The 23,471-nt window shown below is 44.9% G+C and overlaps 1 protein-coding gene across 1 annotated transcript in view; it reads right to left on the bottom strand.

Moving 5' to 3' along the window:
• Positions 1 to 23,471, bottom strand: part of LOC112224889 (oxysterol-binding protein-related protein 6-like) — a 68,339-nt gene that overhangs the window by 12,358 nt on the left and 32,510 nt on the right. The window contains exons 3-14 of the mRNA XM_042306725.1: positions 18,729 to 18,851; positions 18,496 to 18,549; positions 17,273 to 17,386; positions 16,886 to 17,077; positions 14,091 to 14,364; positions 11,026 to 11,129; positions 6,679 to 6,859; positions 3,582 to 3,712; positions 3,011 to 3,118; positions 2,372 to 2,503; positions 1,108 to 1,195; positions 541 to 794 (exon numbers count right to left, since the gene is read on the bottom strand). Coding sequence (XP_042162659.1) covers positions 541 to 794; positions 1,108 to 1,195; positions 2,372 to 2,503; positions 3,011 to 3,118; positions 3,582 to 3,712; positions 6,679 to 6,859; positions 11,026 to 11,129; positions 14,091 to 14,364; positions 16,886 to 17,077; positions 17,273 to 17,386; positions 18,496 to 18,549; positions 18,729 to 18,851 — 1,755 coding nt within the window. The remainder of the gene's footprint in view (positions 1 to 540; positions 795 to 1,107; positions 1,196 to 2,371; positions 2,504 to 3,010; positions 3,119 to 3,581; positions 3,713 to 6,678; positions 6,860 to 11,025; positions 11,130 to 14,090; positions 14,365 to 16,885; positions 17,078 to 17,272; positions 17,387 to 18,495; positions 18,550 to 18,728; positions 18,852 to 23,471) is intronic.

Consider the following 23,471-nt stretch of genomic DNA (forward strand, 5'->3'; position numbering starts at 1 on the left):
TGTCATAGCTTGTGGTGGTAGAGAATGCAGAGTTATACTGGTCTCCTTTTCAGAACTGAAACCATGAAGCTTTATACGACTCAGAGGGGTGAGTCTTTGGGCCGTACCATGAGTTCATACTCAGAGGGGTGAGTCTTTGGGCCGTACCATGAGTTCATAATCAGAGGGGTGAGTCTTTGGGCCGTACCATGCCTTCATACTCAGAGGGTGAGTCTTTGGGCCGTACCATGAGTTCATACTCAGAGGGGTGAGTCTTTGGGCCGTACCATGAGTTCATACACAGAGGGGTGAGTGCTTGGGCCGTACCATGAGTTCATACTCAGAGGGGTGAGTGCTTGGGCCGTACCATGCCTTCATACACAGAGGGGTGAGTGCTTGGGCCGTACCATGCCTTCATACACAGAGGTGAGTGTTTGGGCCGTACCATGCCTTCATACACAGAGGTGAGTGTTTGGGCCGTACCATGCCTTCATACTCAGAGGGGTGAGTGTTTGGGCCGTACCATGCCTTCATACACAGAGGTGAGTCTTTGGGCCGTACCATGCGTTCATAAGGGTCCTCCGTATCGGCAGCCCTGTCTAGTAGCTCAGTGTACTCCAGCTCTTCACACATGTGCTGCAGGGTGTTGAGGGGCTCGTTGAGCTCCACGGGCATGGACACCTTGGACAGGTCCTTCCCTATGTTGTTCCTCAGGATGTTCCACAGGTTGATGTTGCTGCAGTCTGGCGAGGGGGCGGGGAGACACGGGCGACGCCCGTTACGGAAGGCGCTTCCAGCCAGGTCTCCGTTCGGCACTGAAACCAGAAGAAAGTACAGTACTGTCACGGACCATCACCGGGACTGACGACTGTCTGAACTACAAGGCCTCGTCAAATCCTCAGCCTTGCATCTCATCGTAGCCACAGGTAGTTCACGACTGAAACATAGTCGAAGGATGAAGGGTTAGAATAGAAGTTAGAGGCATTCCTGCACTTCACACTGATAGCTTTCATAAGCCTCGAGTGCAGTTGTTGGGACACAGTGAGGCCTGCGAGGTCAATCCCCCCCCTCACACACACACACTGTAATGGAAGGAGAGGCATTTTTGGAAAGCTAAGGAGGACCTACTTTGTCTGGAGACGTTATCAGTCACGCTGGCATTGTCTTCTGAAATGTTATCACTCACATCGCTGACGTATGATTCGTCGTCTGAGGCCTAGAGGGTTAGAGGAAGACAACAGAGCCACTGAGTCAGTACAGTACAGTACACACACACACACACACACACACACACACACACACACACACACACACACACACACACACACACACAGTACACACACACACACAGTACACACACACAATACAGTACACACACACAGTACACACACACAGTACAGTACAGTACACACACACAGTACACAGTACAGTACACACACACACAGTACAGTACACACACACAGTACAGTACACACACACACAGTACAGTACACACACACACACACAGTACAGTACAGTACAGTACACACACACACTGCATTTTGCCAGTGACTAGCAAACTGCCGTCAGTGCTTGCTATCTCTTCTCTCTCTTTCTGCAGTCACCACAAGATGAGACACTGCAGCATTTCCACTTTACATATATAGTAACATACAATGATCTTACTGACGGTCACAGAGAATAGCAGATTGTGGCTGTTGGTAGTAATGGCCTCTAATGCAGTACAGTCGGCTGCTGGAAGAGGGTTTATTGACCAACATAACTCTGCTGGTTTGAATAGGACCTGGCACCTGAGGCAGAGGGTTTATTGACCAACAGAACTCTGCTGGTTTCAATAGGACCTGGTACCTGAGGCAGAGGGTTTATTGACCAACAGAACTCTGCTGGTTTGAATAGGGCCTGGTACCTGAGGCAGAGGGTTTGGCTCTAGCCTGGTGATGGATCCCCGTGTTGAGTAATCCTTCAGCAGAACTCTAGATAGCAGCACTTGGTTTTCACACCTGGGGAGCAGCCAGATAGGCCTGAAGGGTAATGGCTCTCATGGGGCCATATTGACTGGTGCTCGGTACTCATGGCATTGGGTCTGTCATGGCAGTGAGTGAAAAAAAAGCCAACTCTGTGGCTTAAGAACAGACAAATCATCAGACTGGAGGAAGGACCATGTCAAATCCATGAAGAAGGGCGTACCATTGAAAACCTGGAGTTGTTTTCATGAGAAATTGGACATGACTGGACTCAGTTAAAGGACATGACTGGACCCAGCAGCATTATAGACTAGAGACTGGAGAGTCCCCCTCTAGTTTGGAGAGTCCCCCTCTAGTTTGGAGAGTGCCCCCTCTAGTTTGGAGTGCCCCCTCTAGTTTGGAGAACCCCCTCCCCAGCCCTCTCTCACCTCGTTCTCTGACGAGCTGGCCGACAGCAGCACTTCCTGGGCGTCGAAGAACTCTGACACAGACTCTGACATCGACAGCCTGCTCTCATTGGACGTCTGTTGAGTCAGAGGGATTCCCCTCTGCTCACCCCCCTTTTTAAGGAAACAGAGAAACACAATCAGTACATTGTCTTTTACTAAGTGACTTTAGGTGACGAGACGACGGTGGAGACCCAGCAGTCATTGGAGACTTTATTCTTCCTATATTCCTGGTAGGATCACATTGTTTTTTTCCATTTACCTTGATGTCAGGCTCAGCACAACTTTAATGATCAGTGAGCTCACCTGACAAGACATACTGGAAACACCATCTTTCTTTAAGGACAGGAATCAATACCCTAATTGGTAAACGCAGTAAAGCAGAGGATACACAATGTTTTCCAGTTAACTAAAGTGACTTGTCCAGCTCTACAACAGGATGTATAACACCACAGAGGAGATAAACAGCACACAAGATCACTATTCTCCCTGACGTCACCTGGTAGCTACCAGCTGGCTGCCATAAGCACACACCCAACACTGCAATGGCAAGTGTCCTGCATTTCAGGGACAATAACAACAAAACAACAACTTGATCCAGTAGAAGACGTAGCTAGCTACCTCATCAGGACTGGTGATAAGGTTCACACTGATTGTTTGTTCAGACAGGACCGACTCAGAGTGGATGCGGCCCAGTCGGGTTTTAAGCTCAGCGTTTTGGGACAGGGCCTGGAATGAGGAGAAATACTAATCAATCACTAATCTGTCAGCTGGATGAGAGGGGTGTAGAATACAGAACTAAACAGATAAACATTACAACTGGATCTATATTGTACAGCTCTACATTCATTTTCAGCTCTACACATATCATGGCTGTAGCTCCCCCCCCCCTACTACATACCATGGCTGCTCAGTTTTCATCTCACTATGTGACTATATGAAATGGATCCATTCGCAAAGAAACAGAAATCAAACTCAAGCAGTGATGAAAGTCATACCAATTCCTTTGAAACCCCTCATCTCTCCAGCCAGTACATTTCATGTTTCAAGTGCTGCACATAATATTTAAGGTGATGCAGTGTGTTCTGACAAAAAAACAACACAATTAACCATTTATAGTGACTGTTCCCAGTGCGGGAGGATTACGGGTAGTGTAGAAGGAGAATTCTAAATGAACACCTGCCGGTCTCACCTGTGACAGAGACTTCCTGAGGGTGATGACCTGGGCAGGCCGCTCTGACTGCTCCTGGTCTGAGAGAACAGATTTGATCTTCTCCTTCTCCATGGCCACTGTGTTAAACGCAGACTTCAACATGGAGTGGACTGCAAAAGACAGGAACCAGAAGTCATTTTAAACACACCCTCTGGTTACTTACAACTCTTACTAATGGTTTCCTTACACTTTGCTGGTATAGTGTAAAGGGACGGTGAACAGGGACGGACTGATGCAGGAGCTTCCCGGGGCTAGGCAGCAAAAACACAAATAATAATATAATAATAATATGGGGTACTGTGTGTAGATTGCTCAAGACTTGTATGTATTTAATCCATTTTAAATTGAGGCTGTAATAAAACAAAATGTGGAAAAAGTCAAGGGGTGTGAATACTTTCCGGAAGCACTGGATACTTCATATTTTATAGTAAGAACAGGCTTATACAGTAATGAGACAATGAAAGAGAACATAGACTTTCCCCAAACAACCTTGCTGACTGTCGCAGGTGTTTCAAAAGTGACATTCTGGATTCTTATAAAACAAGTAGTACGAGCAAGAGCAGTGTTTCTCTCATCTTGGAACTAGTCTGTGGGTTGACAGCTTATCGGCCTTATTTCACAGAAGTGTAGCCTATGAATGCATGTCCAACGGGATGTAGACCAAACCATTATTTCAACTGGTCTGGTTGGCTTTTCCCCCAGTAAATTTACCCATGGGCAGCTACTGAAGTTAACAAATTGCATCTTTAGTAACCGAAAGGTCGCAAGTTCAAGTCCCGAGCTGACAAGGTACAAATCTGTCGTTCTGGACCTGAACAGGCAGTTAACCCACTGTTCCTAGGCAGTCATTGTATATAAGAATTTGTTCTTAACTGACTTGCCTAGTTAAATAAAGGTAAAATAAATCTTTGTGCGCCGATTTCATTACAGAAAATGAGGGTGTGCCAGGAGGTTGTGCTGGGGATAACAAAACCCCGGGGCCTATGATTTGTGTAGTTAACATGACCTATCAATCAGTGCAGCAGACTGTGTGTGATTGTGTATACAGTATATATGTGTATGTGTGAGATTGTGTATACAGTGTATGTGTGTGATTGTGTATACAGTATATGTGTGTGATTGTGTATACAGTATATGTGTGTGATTGTGTATACAGTGTATGTGTGTGATTGTGTATACAGTATATGTGTGTGATTGTGTATACAGTATATGTGTGTGATTGTGTATACAGTGTATGTGTGTGATTGTGTATACAGTGTATGTGTGTGATTGTGTATACAGTATATGTGTGTGATTGTGTATACAGTGTATGTGTGTGATTGTGTATACAGTATATGTGTGTGATTGTGTATACAGTATATGTGTGTATGTGTGTGATTGTGTATACAGTATATGTGTGTGATTGTGTATACAGTATATGTGTGTGATTGTGTATACAGTATATGTGTGTGATTGTGTATACAGTGTATGTGTGTGATTGTGTATACAGTATATGTGTGTGATTGTGTATACAGTATATGTGTGTATGTGTGTGATTGTGTATACAGTATATGTGTGTGATTGTGTATACAGTATATGTGTGTATGTGTGTGATTGTGTCTACAGTATATGTGTGTATGTGTGTGATTGTGTATACAGTATATGTGTGTATGTGTGTGATTGTGTATACAGTATATGTGTGTATGTCTACACAAAAGTATTCATCCCCCTTGGCGTTTTTCCTATTTTGTTGCACTACAACCTGTAATTTAAATTGATTTTTATTTTAATTTCATGTAATGGACAAACACAAAATAGTCCAAATTGGTGAAGTGAAATGAAAACAATAAGTTGTTTAAAAAATTAAAAATAAATAAAAAAACAGAAAAGTGGTGTGTACATATGTATTCACCCCCTTTGCTATGAAGCCCCTAAATAAGATCTGGTGCAACCAATTACCTTCAGAAGTCATATTATTAGTTAAATAAAGTCCACCTGTGTGCAATCTAAGTGTCACATGATCTGTCACATGATCTCAGTATATATACTGTTCTGAAAGGCCCCAGAGTCTGCAACACCACTAAGCAAGGGGTACCACCAAGCAAGCGAGACCAAGGAGCTCTCCAAACAGGTCAGGGGCATATTTGTTGAGAGGGCCGCCCACCAAAACTCACGGACCAGGCAAGGAGGGCGTTAATCAGAGAAGCAACAAAGAGACCAAAGATAACCCTGAAGGAGCTGCAAAGCTCCACAATGGACATTGGAGTATCTGTCCATAGGACCACTTTAAGCCGTACACTTCACAGAGCTGGGCTTTACGGAAGTGTGGCAAGAAAAAAGCCATTGCTTAAAGAAAAAAATTAGCAAACACTTTTGGTGTTCGCCTAAAGGCATGTGGGAGACTCCCCAAAAATATGTAAGATGGTGCTCAGGTCAGATGAGACTAAAATTGAGCTTTATGGCCATAAAGGAAAATGCTATGTCTGGCGCAAACCCAACACCTCTCATAACCCCGAGAACACCATCCCCACAGTGAAGCATGGTGGCATCAGCATCATGCTGTGGGGGTGTTTTTCATCAGCAGGGAAACTGGTCAGAATTGAAGAAATGATGGATGGTGCTAAATACAGGGAAATTTGTGCGAAACCTGTTTCAATCTTCCAGAGATTTGAGACTGGGACGGAGGTTCACCTTCCAGCAGGACAATGAGCCTAAGCATACAGTGGAACCCATCCAAATTGACGGAGCTGGAGCAGTATTGCCTTGAAGAATGGGCAAAAATCCCAGTGGTTAGATGTGCCAAGCTTATAGAGACATACCCCAAGAGACTTGCAACTGTAATTGCTGCAAAAGGTGGCTCTACAAAGTATTGACTTTGGTGGGGGGTGAATCGTTATGCACGCTTAAGTTTTCATTTTTTTGGCCTTATTTCTTGTTAGTTTCACAAGAAAAAATATTTTGCATCTTCAAAGTGGTTGGCATGTGCTGTAAAACAAATGATACAACCCCCCCAAAAAATCTATTTTAATTCCAGGTTGTAAGGCACCAAAATAGGAAAAATGCCAAGGGGGGTGAATATTTTCGCAAGCCACTGTACCTTTCTGAGCGATGAGGCAGAAGTCCTCCTGTAGTTTGATGTAGTCACCGCCACACTCCATGTTGTCAGGAATCTGGCGAGAGACAGGGGTCTGGAAGTCCACCTGCTCAGCGCACAGGTTGGGGTTGGAGGAGTGGAGGCGCGTGGGCGACATACTGGCACTCACAGGGAGAGAGGGGACCTGAGAGGAGAGGAAGGGAGGAAGGAGAGGAGGGAGGGAGGAGAGGAGAATGGAGAGAAACGAGAGGGAGAGGAGGGAGGAGAGGAGAATGGAGAGAAACGAGAGGGAGAGGAGGCGAGGAAGGAGAGGGAGGAGAGGAGTGTCAGTACCACTTGGAGACTTAGGAATGTAGTAATGTGATCTACAGGTGGATTTCCATAAGACCTTCTGCGGTCTCTTCTGACATAGTCAAGACAGATACTCACTCTGTTTATATCACTATATGAATCACACCAAGTCTGACAAGTCATATGGGACAGCAAAACACAGATGAAGCTGAGGCTTCGTTCCAACCAATGTTCTTTTTAAGCCTTGACTATAAATACATCACTTCATTTTGCTGAAAAAAAACAAACAAGGAAAAAATTATTCCCCTTGTTTCTCCTGGACTGATGACTCACTCATTCATTAACAACACTATGTATGTGTACCAGAGGGCCGCTAGTGAGAAAACAGTTGGTGCTGGGCTTCCTGGTGAGAAAATAGTTGGTTCTGGGCTACCTAATCTACCAGAACACACGCAGTGATAAAAACTAAGTATCATGAAGGAAAAGGCTTTAAACTGTTGCCATAGGTAATTGGGAGAGTTTTAAAAAATAGTGTAATATGAATCCAAAGCATGATTAGCCTTCTCCTGAAGCTTTACAGAGTGTTAAAAGTAAATGGGGTAATTTAGTCAACGTGAGAATAAGGCATTGTACAGCCCCAAAAATGTGGTTCAGGCTTTGTATTATAATAAGTACAAAATGACATTGAATCGAGAGCAGATAACCAAAAATGTTCTTTGCCCTGACATAATTGCATAACATACAGTTATGACTATAACTACTGTTCCCTGAAGGAGGGAAACGAGGTACCACACAGCTTTTAGGAGTTTGCTCGCTAGATACCTCTACTGAAGAACATTAGAATCACGCCTGACAAGGCCAAGCAACGCCATGCCTCACCGGAAGCCCCGCCTTCCACAGGGGATAAACTCGAGGCACGGATTCATTCCTTCAATTAAGTACTGCTCTTCACCGAGCTCAGAACTGGGCCGAACAGGTGTTGTACCTCGTTTCTTCTTCAGGGAACAGTAGGTACAGTCAGAACTCTACGTTCCCTTTCAGTCGGTCAACTCGGTACAACACATATTATATAACTACTGTTCCCTGAAGGAGGGAAACGAGGTACCACACAGCTACGGGGATATGAAATCAAGCCCCAAGCCGAACCCCCAGTGGACACCAAATGAAATGGCCCCACCACAGACCACCCAGAGTTCCAACCCGACAGGAAAACCTCCGGTACCTGGGTATTGCGCAATCTACCCATACACTGGGAGGAGTGTCATCCAAGCGATAAAACCTCACAAAAAGTGTGTGGTGATGCTCAACTAGCCGCAACACAAATATCTCCTACAGGCAACCCTTTAAACAACGTCCAAGAGGCCGCCAGACCCCTGGTAGAGTGGGCGTGTACACCGTTATGTAATTCCTGTCGTTTGCCGGAGAGATATCCTCCACAATCCAGTTGGAGAGACGCTGCTTAGAAAGCGCTCTACCACGAACCGGATTATCAAAACAGACAAAAAGTTAGTCACACAAACTGACACCCCTGGTCTGCTCAATGTACATGGTAATGCTCGTACTGGACACAGGGCATGCAACCTGAAAAGCTCAAAAGCTAAAGACCTGTATAGGACATAGTCATGACCTTAGGGTCAAAGGTCACATTAGGACGCAGTGTCAACTTAGAGTCGTCAAGGGCGAACTTCAAACAGACTGGATAGTAGCAATGACGTTTAGAGGTAAACATCTTGCCATCAGATTGGACCTTTCAGGGGCCAAGCCCACAGATTCCAAATCTCCGGCCGCGGGTTCCAGACCTGTCCGTGCACCTGGAACAACAGGTCCCTGCGCAATCCCGCCTAAAAGGATGATCCCCATGAACCAAGGTCGTTTGGGCCAATGGGGAGCCACAAGGATCAAGGACAAGCCCTCCCAACGTACCGTCTAGTGAGTGCTGAATCAGATCCACAGCGGGAAAAGGGTAACGGAGGGTCAAAGGCCCCTGGTGCGTGAGAGCATCCATTTCTAACGGAGCACCCAGGTGCCTTATCTAGAAAAACTGCTGATAAGTCGCATTTTCTCACGATGCGTAAAGATCTATGTCAGCACTGCCTAAAATGTTCCATATCTAGGAGACCACCCATGGGTACCTGGAGTGAGGGAAAGTGCGCACTGCTCCACAACACTAGAGAGCGAGCAAAGAATAAGAGAGCTTGAGACCGCACCCCTCCCTGCGCCACCACCGTCCTGTTTTCGGTCCTCACCAGCACATGCTGAACTGTCAACAATGGGAAAAAACACCTGAGCGCTATGTACACCTCCAACAGTTCCAGGTAATTGATGTGCAGGCCGCTCTGCAACACTGTCCACAACCCCCGATTTGTGTTGCCCTCGCACAGCGCACCCTCGTTGCGTCTGTCGAGATCACCTTGCGGGATATAACTCGACCCATGGGATTACTCAGCAACAACAGCCACGGGTCCCTCCACCAAGCCCGTAGGCATGACGGGGATACCAGGAGAGGCCGGTTTAGATGTCGTGCTGCGTCCAAGCGAGTGTCTATCACTCACCAACATTACATCACATCAGCAACAGCCCGAGTGGTCATCATAGAAGCCATCATCCCCAATAGGCGCAGGTACTGACGAAAACGCACTGTGACCCAGCCAAAAGTGGGCCAAGCACAACTAGAAACCGGTCTCCCTCTGCGGGGACAAGAATGCACGATTCTCGACAAGTCAAACTCGAGACCCAGAAACGAAATGCACTGAGATGGATTAAAACGTCTCTTCTCTTGATTCACTATGAAACCCAGAGAATGAACATTGGAAACCAGCACCTCGACTCCCGACTCAAGATTTTTGGTTCCAACCGCTGTGTCTTTGTGAGACGCAGAGTAGGTGAACGGATGATCTCTGCATGTGTGGTTCCCACCGTGAAACGCAGACGAGGTGTGATGGTGCTGGGCTGGTGACACTGTCAGTGATTTATTTAGAATTCAAGGCACACTTAACCAGCATGGCTACCGCATCATTCTGCAGCGATACGCCATCCCATCTGGTTTGAGTTTAGTGGGATTATCATTTGTTTTTCAACAGGACAATGACCCAACACACCTCCAGGCTGTGTAAGGGCTATTTGACCAAGAAGGAGAGTGATGGATTGTTGAATCAGATGACCTGGCCTCCATAATCACCCAACCTCAACCGAATTGAGATGGTTTTGGATGACTTGGACTGCAGAGTGAAGGAAAAGCAGCCAACAAGTGCTCAGCATATGTGGGAACTCCTTCAAGAGTGTTGGAAAATCATTCCAGGTGAAGCTGGTTGAGAGAATGCCAAGAGTGTGCAAAGCTGTCATCAAGGCAAAGGGTGGCTATTTTGATTTGTTTAACACTTTTTTGGTTACTACATGATTCCATATGTGCTATTTCATAGTTTTGATGTCTTCACATTATTCTACAATGTAGAACATAGTAAAAATAAAGAAAAACCCTTGAATGAGAAGGTGTGTCCAAACTGTTGATTGGTACTGTAGATGGGGTACACCGTCCAACAGGATACACGTGGGGTACACCGTCCAACGGGATACACGTGGGGTACACCGTCCAACGGGATACACGTGGGGTACACCATCCACAGAATACACGTGGGGTACACCGTCCAACGGGATACACGTGGGGTACACCGTCCAACGGGATACACGTGGTGTACACCGTTCAACGGGATACACGTGGGGTACACCGTCCAACGGGATACACGTGGTGTACACCGTTCAACGGGATACACGTGGGGTACACCGTCCAAGGGATACACGTGGGGTACACCGTCCAACGGGATACACGTGGTGTACACCGTTCAACTAAATGCTTAATTGCAGGTTCCTGTGTGTGTGTGCGCGTGTGTGTGTGTATGTGTTCTAAGGTGTGGAGTTCAAGTGTTCAGCAGTCTGATGGCTTGTAGATAGAAACTGTGTCTCTGAGACGGTTCTTATCAGGCCTCATGCTCTGTTACCGTCGACCTGATGGGGTCCATGACGATGTGTGTGTGATTGTGTGTGTGTGTGTGTGTGTGTTACCTGCATGTCAGTGAAATTGGGCGCTGACTGGGTCCTCTGTAGGCCCTCCAGGCTCTGCAGTAACTTGCTCAGCTCAATCAGGCTGGACTGGCAGCGGGCGAGCTCTGGAAAGAAGCAACACAAAGACATGGGTCACACTGGAAGGCCACCTCAGACCCAATGAAGTGACACCCTGCTGTGCTTAACAAATGAGAGAACAATTACGGAAAAACAAATGTCCTTATTAGTTTAAGTAACAAAGTGGAATAATATCATAGACAGGCGCTACAATCAGGATATATTGTAAATCCGTAACACCAGGGCATGGGGAACATATACCATAATACCAGGGCATGGGGAACATACCATAATACCAGGGCATGGGGAACATACCATAATACCAGGGCATGGGGAACATACCATAATACCAGGGCATGGGGAACATATACCATCATCCTCCACAAGACATGCCACCAGAGGTCTCTTCACAACTATGGGAGGCGCACAGTACTACATAGAGCCATGACTACATGGAACTCATGTAAGTAGTAAAATTAGATTTAAAAAACAGATAAAAATACACCTTATGGAACAGCGGGGACTACGAAGCAACACAAACATAGGCACAGACACATGCATACACACTAGAGGTCGGCCGATTAATTAGGGCCGATTTCAAGCTTTCATAACAATCGGTAATCTGCATTTGTGGACGCCAATTACATTACATTCCACGAGGAAACTGCGTGGCAGGCTGTCTACCTGTTACGCGAGTGCAGCAAGGAGCCAAGGTAAGTTTCTAGCTAGCATTAAACTTATTAAAACAATCAATCTTCACATAATCACTAGTTAACTACACATGGTTGATGATATTACAACGTTAACTAGCTTGTCCTGCGTTGCAAATAATCAATGAGGTGCCTGTTAATTTATCATCGAAACACAGCCTACTTTGCCAAACGGGGGATGATTTAACAAAAGCACATTCGCGAAAAAAGCCCAATCGTTGCACGAATGTACCTAACCATAAACATCAATGCCTTTCTTAAAATCAATACACAGAAGTATATATTTTTAAACCTGCATATTTAGTTCAAATAAATTCATGTTAGCAGGCAATATTAACTAGGGAAATTGTGTCACTTCTCTTGCGTTCATTGCACGCAGAGTCAGGGTATATGCAACAGTTTGGGCCACCTGGCTCGTTGCGAACCAATTTTCCATAATTTTCCATAATTATGACTTAACATTGAAGGTTGTACAATGTAACAGCAATATTTAGACTTATGGATGCCATCAGTTCGATAAAATACAGAACGGTTCCTTATTTCACTGAAAGAATAAACGTTTTGTTTTCTAAATGATAGTTTCCGGATTTGACCATATTAATGACCAAAGGCTCGTATTTCTGTGTTTATTATATTATAATTAACTCTATGATTTGATATTTGATAGAGCAGTCTGACTGAGCGGTAGTAGGCAGCAGCAGGCTCGTAAGCATTCATTCAAGCTTTACTGCGTTTGACAGCCGCTCTTAGCAATGCTCACAGCGCTGTTTATGACTTCAAGCCTATCAACTCCTGAGATTAGGATGGCAATACTAAAGTGCCTATTAGAACATCCAATAGTCAAAGGTATATGAAATACAAATGGTATAGAGAGAAATAGTCGACACGTCATAATTCCTATAATAACTACAACCAAAAACATAATAACTGGGAATATTGAAGAACTGGAAATACTGAACCACCAGCTTTCATATGTTCTCATGTTCTGAGCAAGGAACTTAAACGTTAGCTTTTTTACATGGCACATATTCCACTTTTACTTTCTTCTCCAACACTGTGTTTTTTAAATGATTTAAACCAAATTGATCTTGTTTCATTATTTATTTGAGACTAAATAGATTTTATGTATTATATTAAGTTAAAATAAAAGTGTTCATTGTTCATTCAGTATTGATATTTAAAAATGGTCTGATTAATTATATATATATATATAAAAATTGTCCGATTAATCGGTATCGGCTTTTTTTGGTCGTCCAATAATTGCTATTGGAGTTGAAAAATCCTAATCGGTCAACCTCTGATACACACACGCACACGTGGATTCTGTGTTGTAGATATGTGGAAGTGGAGTCAGGGCCTGAGGGCACACACTTAATGTTTTGTGAAATCTGTTGTGAGTGTATTGTAATGTTTTTAAAATTGTATAACTGCCTTAATTTTGCTGGATCCCAGGAAGAATAGCTGCTGCCTTGGCAGGAACTAACTGGGATCCATAATAAATACAAATATGAATCATGTGAACACAGTTCCATCATAGGAACACAGTTCCATCATAGGAACACAGTTCCATCATAGGAACACAGTTCCATCATACGAACACAGTTCCATCATGTGAACAAAATTCCATCATATGAACAAAAGTCCATCATACGAACACAGTTCCATCATACGAACACAGTTCCATCATGTGAACACAGTTCCATGATGTGAACACATGAGAGGAAGAGAGGAAGAGAGGAAGGAAGGAAGGAAGGAAGGAAGGAAGGAAGGAAGGAAGGAAGAGAGGAAGAGAGGGAGGAAGAGAGGAAGAGAATAAGGGAGAGGAAGAGAGGGAGGAAGAGAGGAAGAGAATAAGAGAGAGGAAGAGAGGGAGGAAGAGAGTAAGGAAAAGAGGAAGAGAGTAAGAGAGGGAGGAAGAGAGTAAGAGAGGGAGGAAGAGAGGAAGGAAGAGAGGGAGGAAGAAAGGAAAGAAGAGAGGAAGGAAGAGAGGAGGGAGGAAGAAAGAGAGGAGGGAGGATGAGAGGAAGAGAGGGAGAAAGAGAGGGAGGAAGGGAGGAAGAGAGGGAGGGAGGAAGAGAGGAAGAGAATAAGAGGGAGGAAGAGAGGGAGGAAGAGAGTAAGAGAGGAAGAGAGTAAGAGAGGGGGACGAGAGGGAGGAAGAGAGTAAGAGAGGAAGAGAGTAAGAGAGGGGGACGAGAGGGAGGAAGAGAGGGAGGAAGAGAGGAAGAGAATAAGAGAGGGAGGAAGAGAGGGAGGAAGAGAGTAAGAGAGGGAGGAAGAGTGGGAGGAAGAACTTACCCTCTGTACACTTGTCCATCTCCTCTGACTCCTGGAGCCATGCGGCCACCTTGCTCTGCCCGTTACTGTAGGAGGCAGGCAAGCTGCTCTTGGTACTGGGGGCTGCGGGGGACTGCCATGGTGGAAGACTGGTGCTGCTACTGGGGGCTGCGGGGGACTGCCATGGTGGGAGGATGGTGCTGCTACTGGGGGCAGGGGGATGCCATGTTGGGGGACTGGTTCTGCTCCTGGGGGCCGGGGGGGACTGCCATGGTGGAAGGCTGGTGGGCTTGGTCTGCTTGGAGGACATGGAGAGAGACAAAGGGGTTGGTTAGTTAACACACCTCAGTCTACAACACCTGAATAACACACACCAGATGTGAAAGAAACATTATGTTTCAGGCTTTCAAGTCTAAGATAATTCCATACCTTCTAAGAGAAATCTGTATAATAGCTGAAGAAATGGAAAAGACATAGTATGTGGCCTACAACTCTAAATGTCAAACCACCAAAGATATCCCTTCTGTTTCAACATCACTTCAAAGCAGCAGATGTTTACTGACTCGGTCTCAAGCCCTGTGAGAGTGCGAATCAGTAGGGGGCCATGCAGGCCCAGACCCAACCCGGGCCCAGACCAGGCCCAGACCCATGCAGGCCCAGACCCAGACCAGGCCCAGACCAGGCCAAGACCCAGATCCATTCAGACCCAGACCCAGACCAGTCCAAGACCCAGATCCATGCAGGCCCAGACCCAGACCAGGCCAATATCCAGACCAGGCCCAGACCCAGAAAAGCCCCAGACCCAGACCAGGCCCAGACCCAGACCAGAGACCCAGATCCATGCAGGCCCATATCTAGACCAGGCCCATATCCAGACCAGGCCCATATCCAGACCAGGCCCAGACCCAGAAAAGGCCCAGACCCAGCTGCTCTGAATACAGGCCTGTTTGATGTCCTAATGGCTTCAGTCTGCCAGACTGTTCTCTCCCTGGGGACACAGTGTGTTTGCCTTAACACATTCACAGACAAATATAAGTGATACTGCATTACCCACTATAATTCCCCACATCATTACCCTCTGTAATTACCCAGAGCATTACTCACATCATTGCCCACATCATTCCCACTGCAATTACACACTGTAATTACTCACATCATTACCAACTATAATTACTCACAGCATTACCCACTGTAATTACTCACATCATTACCCACTGTAATTACTCACAACATTACCCACTGTAATTACACACAACATTACCCACTGTAATTACACACAACATTACCCACTGTAATTACACACAACATTACCCACTGTAATTACACACTGTAATTACTCACATCATTATCCACTTTAATTACCCACTATATTTACACACTGTAATTACTCACATTACCCACTGTAATTACCCACAGCATTATGGCATTAAGACCATATCTGATTCAGACTCTTATAATTAGCTCAGTAACTGAACAGGGCTGTTAGTAGTAATAGAACCAGTCACAAATGAAATGTTGCGTGTCTGTATACTGAAACATTAATAGCTTTTTATGTGGGTCAGACAGAAAAGAGCTCAGCTTACCACAACAGAGAACAACTGTGCCGAGCTAACTGACAAGGAAGAGGAGCTAACTGACAGGAAAGTGAAGCTAACTGACAGTGAATAGGTGCCAACTGCCAGAGAAGTGGCGCTAACTGCCAGGAAAGTTAGCTTTTCTGTCAGTTAGCTTCACTTTCCTGTCAGTTAGCTCCTCTTCCCTGTCAGTTAGCTCCTCTTCCCTGTCAGTTAGCTCGGCACAGTTGTTCTCTGTTGTGGTAAGCTGAGCTCTTTTCTGTCTGACCCACAGGGAAGTAGCGCTAACCGCCAGGGAAGAGGAGCTAACCGCCAGGGAAGAGGAGCTAACCGCCAGGGAAGAGGAGCTAACCGCCAGGGAAGTCGCGCTAACCGCCAGGGAAGAGCTAACCGAGGGAAGTGGAGCTAACTGCCAGGGAAGAGGAGCTAACTACCAGGGAAGAGGAGCTAACCGACAGGGAAGTGGAGCTAACCGCCAGGGAAGAGGAGCGCCAGGGAAGAGGAGCTAACTGCCAGGGAAGAGGAGCTAACAGGGAAGTGGAGGAGCTAACCGCCAGGGAAGAGGAGCTAACCGCCAGGGAAGAGGAGCTAACCCACCAGGGAAGAGGAGCTAACCGACAGGGAAGAGGAGCTAACCCACCAGGAAAGAGGAGCTAACCCACCAGGGAAGAGGAGCTAACCAGACAGGGAAGAGGAGCTAACCGCCAGGGAAGAGGAGCTAACCGCCAGGGAAGAGGAGCTAACCGCCAGGGAAGAGGAGCTAACCCACCAGGGAAGAGGAGCTAACCCACCAGGGAAGAGGAGCTAACCGAGAGGGAAGAGGAGCTAACCCACCAGGGAAGAGGAGCTAACCCACCAGGGAAGAGGAGCTAACCCACCAGGGAAGAGGAGCTAACCCACCAGGGAAGAGGAGCTAACCCACCAGGGAAGAGGAGCTAACCAGACAGGGAAGAGGAGCTAACCCACCAGGGAAGAGGAGCTAACCCACAGGGAAGAGGAGCTAACCAGACAGGGAAGAGGAGCTAACCGCCAGGGAAGAGGAGCTAACCGACAGGGAAGAGGAGCTAACCGCCAGGGAAGAGGAGCTAACCCACCAGGGAAGAGGAGCTAACCCACCAGGGAAGAGGAGCTAACCGAGAGGGAAGAGGAGCTAACCCACCAGGGAAGAGGAGCTAACCCACCAGGAAGAGGAGCTAACCCACCAGGGAAGAGGAGCTAACCCACCAGGGAAGAGGAGCCCACCTTTACTTCATGTTGTCCTGCAGCGGGGGAGGGGGCTGGGTGGGGGTGAGGGATGGGGGACTCGGTGCTGGCAGGGGGAGGAAACGTCCTTATGGTGGCGTCTCGGGGGGAGCGGACAATCTCATTCTGCCGGTAGAGACGGTGGTGGCGCAGCTTGACCACCCAGGAGTCAAAGATGTCTGGAGACTTGATCTGTAAAAAGGAGAGGAAAGGGGAGAGGAAAGAAGAGGAGAGAGATGCCACAGTAGGCTATTGTTCATAGAAATTGTAATCGTCCAAGCCCTCAGACAAGGGCTAGACTATCATCCATCCCGTGAATCTCTGTCACTCTTTCAAGCTAACCTTGAGGTGGTAGATATGTTTCTCTGTGTCCAACTCAATGCTAACCTTGAGGTGGTAGAGATGCTCCTCTGTGTCCAAGTCAATGCGGCGGGCTCTCTTCTTGATGGACATGACAGAGAGACCCACATCAATGCAGCCATGCAGCTTGCCTTTCTGAATCTTAGAGAAAAGAGAGTTAACATAAGTCATGTATGGCATCTCATTGTTGCTGTATAAAGGTGAAGGTCAAGGTGAAGAAAGAAAGATATCGGATCATGATCGAAAGGACTAATTGACTCTGTTAGGAATACTTTGCTCTTATAGGCCTACATGACCCTTGCGGGCCTACGTAACACTTACAGGACTACTTGAAGTCTTACAGGACTACTTGAAGTCTTACAGGTCTACTTGAAGTCTTACAGGACTACTTGAAGTCGTATAGGTCTACTTTAAGTCTTACAGGTCTACTTGAAGTCTTACAGGACTACTTGAAGTCGTATAGGTCTACTTTAAGTCTTACAGGTCTACTTGAAGTCTTATAGGTCTACTTGAAGTCTTATAGGTCTACTTGAAGTCTTACAGGTCTACTTGAAGTCTTATAGGTCTACTTGAAGTCTTATAGGTCTACTTGAAGTCTTACAGGTCTACTTGAAGTCTTACAGGACTACTTGAAGTCGTATAGGTCTACTTTAAGTCTTACAGGTCTACTTGAAGTCTTATAGGTCTACTTGAAGTCTTATAGGTCTACTTGAAGTCTTATAGGTCTACTTGAAGTCTTATAGGTCTACTTGAAGTCTTACAGGTCTACTTGAAGTCTTACAGGTCTACTTGAAGTCGTATAGGTCTACTTGAAGTCTTACAGGTCTACTTGAAGTCTTATAGGACTACTTGAAGTCGTATAGGTCTACTTGAAGTCGTATAGGTCTACTTGAAGTCTTAGTAAGTAACCACCATGAATCATCATTCTGCACTATTACGCAATATCATGCAGTGAGGCTAGTTTGTCAGTTTGGTTCAAAGAGATCAAGGCTGACAAGAACATGGCTGCTTCCGGGAGACACTGTGGAAGGACGGACCCTTTGGAAACATCAGATAAGTGTGGACGCAGCAGTTTTGCCAGTCATTTGAAGATTTCCTACAGAATGACACGGGCAGCAGAACCACTATAGGCATAGTGACCCTGGAGGTGTTTCTGCTAAGTTACCATTGTGCCATAGGGATGCCAACTGAGGCTGCCCTCCATCCCTGCTCTGTCTCTGCTCCATTGGCTACTAGTCAGGGTTACTCACATCAATTGGTGACTTGGAGTACTTCAGCATCCCATTGTCCAGGACAAAAAAACGCTGTAGGAAAAACAAGAACAAACATTGAGTAGGAGAATAACAGCACTTGTCTCTGGAAATGAATGTACTCTTTCTGAAAGAGGGTGTGGTTGATGGCTTTTCTGAAGGGTTTAAACAACAAGGAAATCGATGAAAACAAGTACAAGTGTTGTTTCTCTCGGTCGGCCATCAAGCCCTACCTTGTGCCAGCCTTTCAGTGGCCATTTTCGCTTCTTCAGCATGAAGCCCTCGTGTTTATCTGGCCTCTGGACGTTGCTCTGACCGATTTTCAGCCCCTCAATGATTTCCCAGCTGTCTGCCTCCTAGGGATGGAGAGAAAAACAGAGCCGTGTCGGAACTCATCTGTTCACTTCTCTGGGTCCGGTGGTAACAGCAGAGAAAACAGCAACAGTACAGAAAGGCTCCCGGCCCGGACCGCAGTGGTTTCCTCAAGTACATGGAGTAGCCAGCCAGGGCGTTGGCAGAACGAGCTCTATTTTGGTTGCCTCTGGTACATTCTAATGCTTTGATTCCATCTGAAATACACAGCTAAATTAAGGAATACTTTAATGACTTTACCTCCCAGATTGGTAAAATGAGTTGTGGTATTGAGTGGAAAGACATGACTTGACTACAATTAAAATGACAGAAAATGTATGAATTCAGTGTGTTGTTAGTTGTTTTGATTATCATCTCGGCCTTTGTGACCAACACTATTTTCTAAATATGTCACGCCCTGGTCTTAGTATTTTGTGTTTTCTTTATTATTTTGGTCAGGCCAGGGTGTGACATGGGTTTATTATGTGGTGTGTTTAGTCTTGGGTTTTTTGTAGGTATTGGGATTGTGAATTAGTAGGGTTATCTAGAAAGGTCTATGGTTGCCTGAAGTGGTTCTCAATCAGAGGCAGGTGTTTATCGTTGTCTCTGATTGGGAACCATATTTAGGCAGCCATATTCTATGAGTGTTTCGTGGGTGATTGTTCCTGTCTCTGTGTTTGTTTGCACCAGATAGGCTGTTTAGGTTTTCTCACGTTTAATATTTTGTATTTATGTTGATGTTTGAGTTTTTCCTTTATTAAAGAACATGAACACCAACTACGCCGCATTTTGGTCCGATCCTTGCTTACACCTCTTCTTCAGAAGAGGAGATAGAAGAAAACCGTGACAAAATAAGAGAACCTTTAATATGAAAACATCTCTACTCTTGAGATTCATGTCACATTTACAGTTTTTACTACAAGCCACAATGATGTTTCTTCTTCAAATTATGCTGCTACTGGGGGCAGGATGTTTGTGACTCAAGAAATTGGTAGTGTTTACGACTTATCAATCAATCACTGTGGATGGGAGATTGAGGGACGGTGGTAGATGAGTAATCTAGTCATAAAAACGAGTCTACAATTTCAATGTAGTTTATTGTGGCAAAAACCAAAGAAAAAAATATTGCAAACATGAATTCCCTGTTGAGAAACAAAGTCAGGAATAGATCTACCAGTATTTTTTATTTATTTAACCGAGTCAGGTAAGAACAAATTCTTGTTTACAATGACGGCCTACGCCGGCCAAACCCGGACGACGCTGGGCCAATTGTGCGCCTCCCTATGGGACTCCCAATCACGGCCGGTTGTGATACAGCCTGGATGACGGAATGATGGAAGACTGACGCAGCTGTTAAACCAGCAGTTGACTGCTCCATTGTCGACAGTGATTAAATCAGTAGATCTTCATCAATATCTTTAATAATACCATATAAGTATCCTTAGCTTTTAAAACCTTTAATCTGTTTAATTTTATAATATTTTGGACCAGAATGAGGCTCTCTCTCCACTAGCCTACCTATTGTTCCTGCAGTGAGGGTTCAGCATCTTCATCGAATATAATTCATCTGTGTTTTCCATAAACACTGGTCGTCTATTAAATAGCCGATAACAGACCCATTTTTAAACTACGAGGCTTCTTTTTACATAAACGTTTCAATCCGCGAGTCAGAAAAGTCTGTATAGACTACTACTACGTTTGGAGATTTATCTGCAGATTAATTATATTAATAATGAATCAAGAGGCGTCACTACAGTCCCTAGTTCATATCCAGGCTGAATCACATCCGGCCGTGATTGGGAGTCCCACAGGGCGGCGCTCAATTGGCCCAACGTCGCCAGGGTAGGCCGTCATTGTACATAAGAATTTGTTCTTAACTGACTTGCCTAGTTAAAAAAAAGAAGATTTTACTAGGCAAGTCAGTTAAGAACAAATTCTTATTTACAATGACGGCCTACCCTGGCCAGACTCGGACGACGCTGACTCCCAATCACAGCCGGATGTGATAGTGCCTGGATTCAAACCAGGGACTGTAGTAATGCGTCTTGCACTGAGATGCAGTGTCTTAGACCGCTGCGCCACTTGGGAGCCCAATGCATCAAAATCATTAAAGCAGTGCAATAACCAGTCATTGGTTGGATTCAGTGTATGGCTAGTAAATCACAAACCCAGGTAGTAAAACGATCTAGACTGTTAATGCAAATGCCTTAATAAAACTTCAAAAGAGAGCCATGATTAGGCCGAAGCAATGCAGCCCGACCAAGCAAAAAGGCAGTAACTGCTCACTTGAGTTCATGTAATTTTTGCTACATTAAATACATCCTTAATCACGTGGACAAGTATCCTGCCTCTATTGTATTGTGTTCAGGAGAAAATGGGGGTCTTGTTATCAGTAACTGCATAAAGTCACTTTGAAACCAAGGTAATTAAAAGCATTTTTTTCTCAGTTCCACGCTATGAGCAGTTACTGCCTTTTTGCTTGGTAAGGCAGAAGCATGTTGCGTTTATATTTTAGTTCAGTATACATTGAAACACACTGGTGTTTTAGGCTACATTAACCTCTAATACTGCAATGAATCAAACCTTTACTACAGGTAAGGTCTTTAGGAGCAGGGAATATAACAAACAATCCTTGGGAACACCTTAGGGTGAATCTGGGTTAATCTGGGCAATAAATATCTAGACCTACACGGCAGCAGCACTGTGAGGTAGATAGCCAGAGGGACACCTTAGGATAAATCTGGGCTACCCAGACTAGAGGTCGACCGATTATGATTTTTCAGCGCCGATACCGATACCGATTATTGGTGGACCAAAAAAGGCGATACCGATTAATCGGACGATTAAAACATTTTTTTTTTTAATAATGACAATTACTGAACACTTATTTTAACTTAAAATAATACACCAATACAATCAATTTAGCCTCAAGTAAATAATGAAACATGTTCAATTTGGTTTAATTAGATAATGCAAAAACAAAGTGTTGGAGAAGAAAGTAAAAGTGTGCTATATGTGCTATGTAAGAAAGCTAACGTTTCAGTTCCTTGCTCAGAACATGAGAACATATGAGAGCTGGTGGTTCCTTTTAACATGAGTCTTCAGTATTCCCAGTTAGGAAGTTTTAGGTTGTAGTTATTATAGGAATTATAGGACTATTTCCCTCTATACCATTTGTATTTCATTAACCTTTGACTATTGGATGTTCTTATAGGCACTTTAGTATTGCCAGTGTAACAGTATATCTTCCGTCCCTCTAGTTAGTGCGCGCTAACTAGCTAGCCATTTCACTTCGGTTACACCAGCCTCATCTCGGGAGTTGATAGGCTTGAAGTCATAAACAGTGCAATGCTTGACGCACAATGAAGAGCTGCTGGCAAAACGCACGAAAATGCTGTTTGAATGAATGTTTACGCGCCTGTTTATGCCTACCACCGCTCAGTCAGATACTTGTATGCTCAGTCAGATTATATGCAATGCACGACACGCTAGATAATATCTAGTAATATCATCAACCATGTGTAGTTAACTAGTGATTATGATTGATTGTTTTTTATAAGATAAGTTTAATGCTAGCTAGCAACTTACCTTGGCTTACTGCATTCGCGTAACAGGCAGTCTCATTGTGGAGTGCAACGAGAGAGGCAGGTCGTTATTGCGTTGGACTAGTTCACTGTAAGGTTGCAAGATTGGATCCCCCGATCCAATGACAAGGTGAAAATCTGTTGATCTGCCCCAGAACAAGGCAGTTAACCCACCGTTCCTAGGCCGGCATTGAAAATAAGAATGTGTTCTTAACTGACTTGCCTAGTTAAATAAAGGTATAAAAAAATTAAATCGGCAAATCGGCGCCCAAAAATACAGAATTCTGATTGTTATGAAAACTTGAAATCGGCCCTAATTAATCGGCCATTCCGATTAATCGGTCGACCTCTAACCCAGACCCCTTCTTTTACATTGCTGCTTCTCTCTGTTTATTATCTATGCAAAGCCACTAACTCTACCTACATCTACAGTTGAAGTCGGACGTTTACATACACTTAGGTGTCATTAAAAGTCATTAAAACTAGTTTTTCAACCACTCCACAAATTTGTTGTTAACAAACTATAGTTTTGGCAAGTCTGTTAGGACATCTACTTTGTGCATTTTTCCAACAATTGTTTAGAGACAGATTATTTCACTTATAATTCACTGTATCACAATTCCATAGGGTCAGAAGTTTACATACATTAAGTTGACTGTGCCTTTAAACAGCTTGGAAAATTCCAGAAAATGATGTCATGGCTTTAGAAGCTTCTGATAGGCTAATTGACATCATTTGGGTCAACTGGAGGTGTACCAAACTCGGTGCCTCTTTGCTTGACATCATGCAAAAATCAAAATAAATCAGCCAAGACCTCAGAAAAATAATTGTAGACCTCAGCAAGTCTGGTTCATCCTTAAGAGCAATTTCCAAATGCCTGAAGGTACCACGTTCATCTGTACAAACAATAGTACGCAAGTATAAACACCATGGGTCACGCAGCCGTCATACCGCTCAGGAAGGAGACGCATTCTGTCTCCTAGAGATGAACGTACTTTGGTGCGAAAAGTGAAAATCAATCCCAGACAAACAGCAAAGGAC

This window comes from Oncorhynchus tshawytscha, linkage group LG26 (assembly GCF_018296145.1).
Source record: "Oncorhynchus tshawytscha isolate Ot180627B linkage group LG26, Otsh_v2.0, whole genome shotgun sequence".
Lineage (NCBI taxonomy): Eukaryota > Metazoa > Chordata > Actinopteri > Salmoniformes > Salmonidae > Oncorhynchus > Oncorhynchus tshawytscha.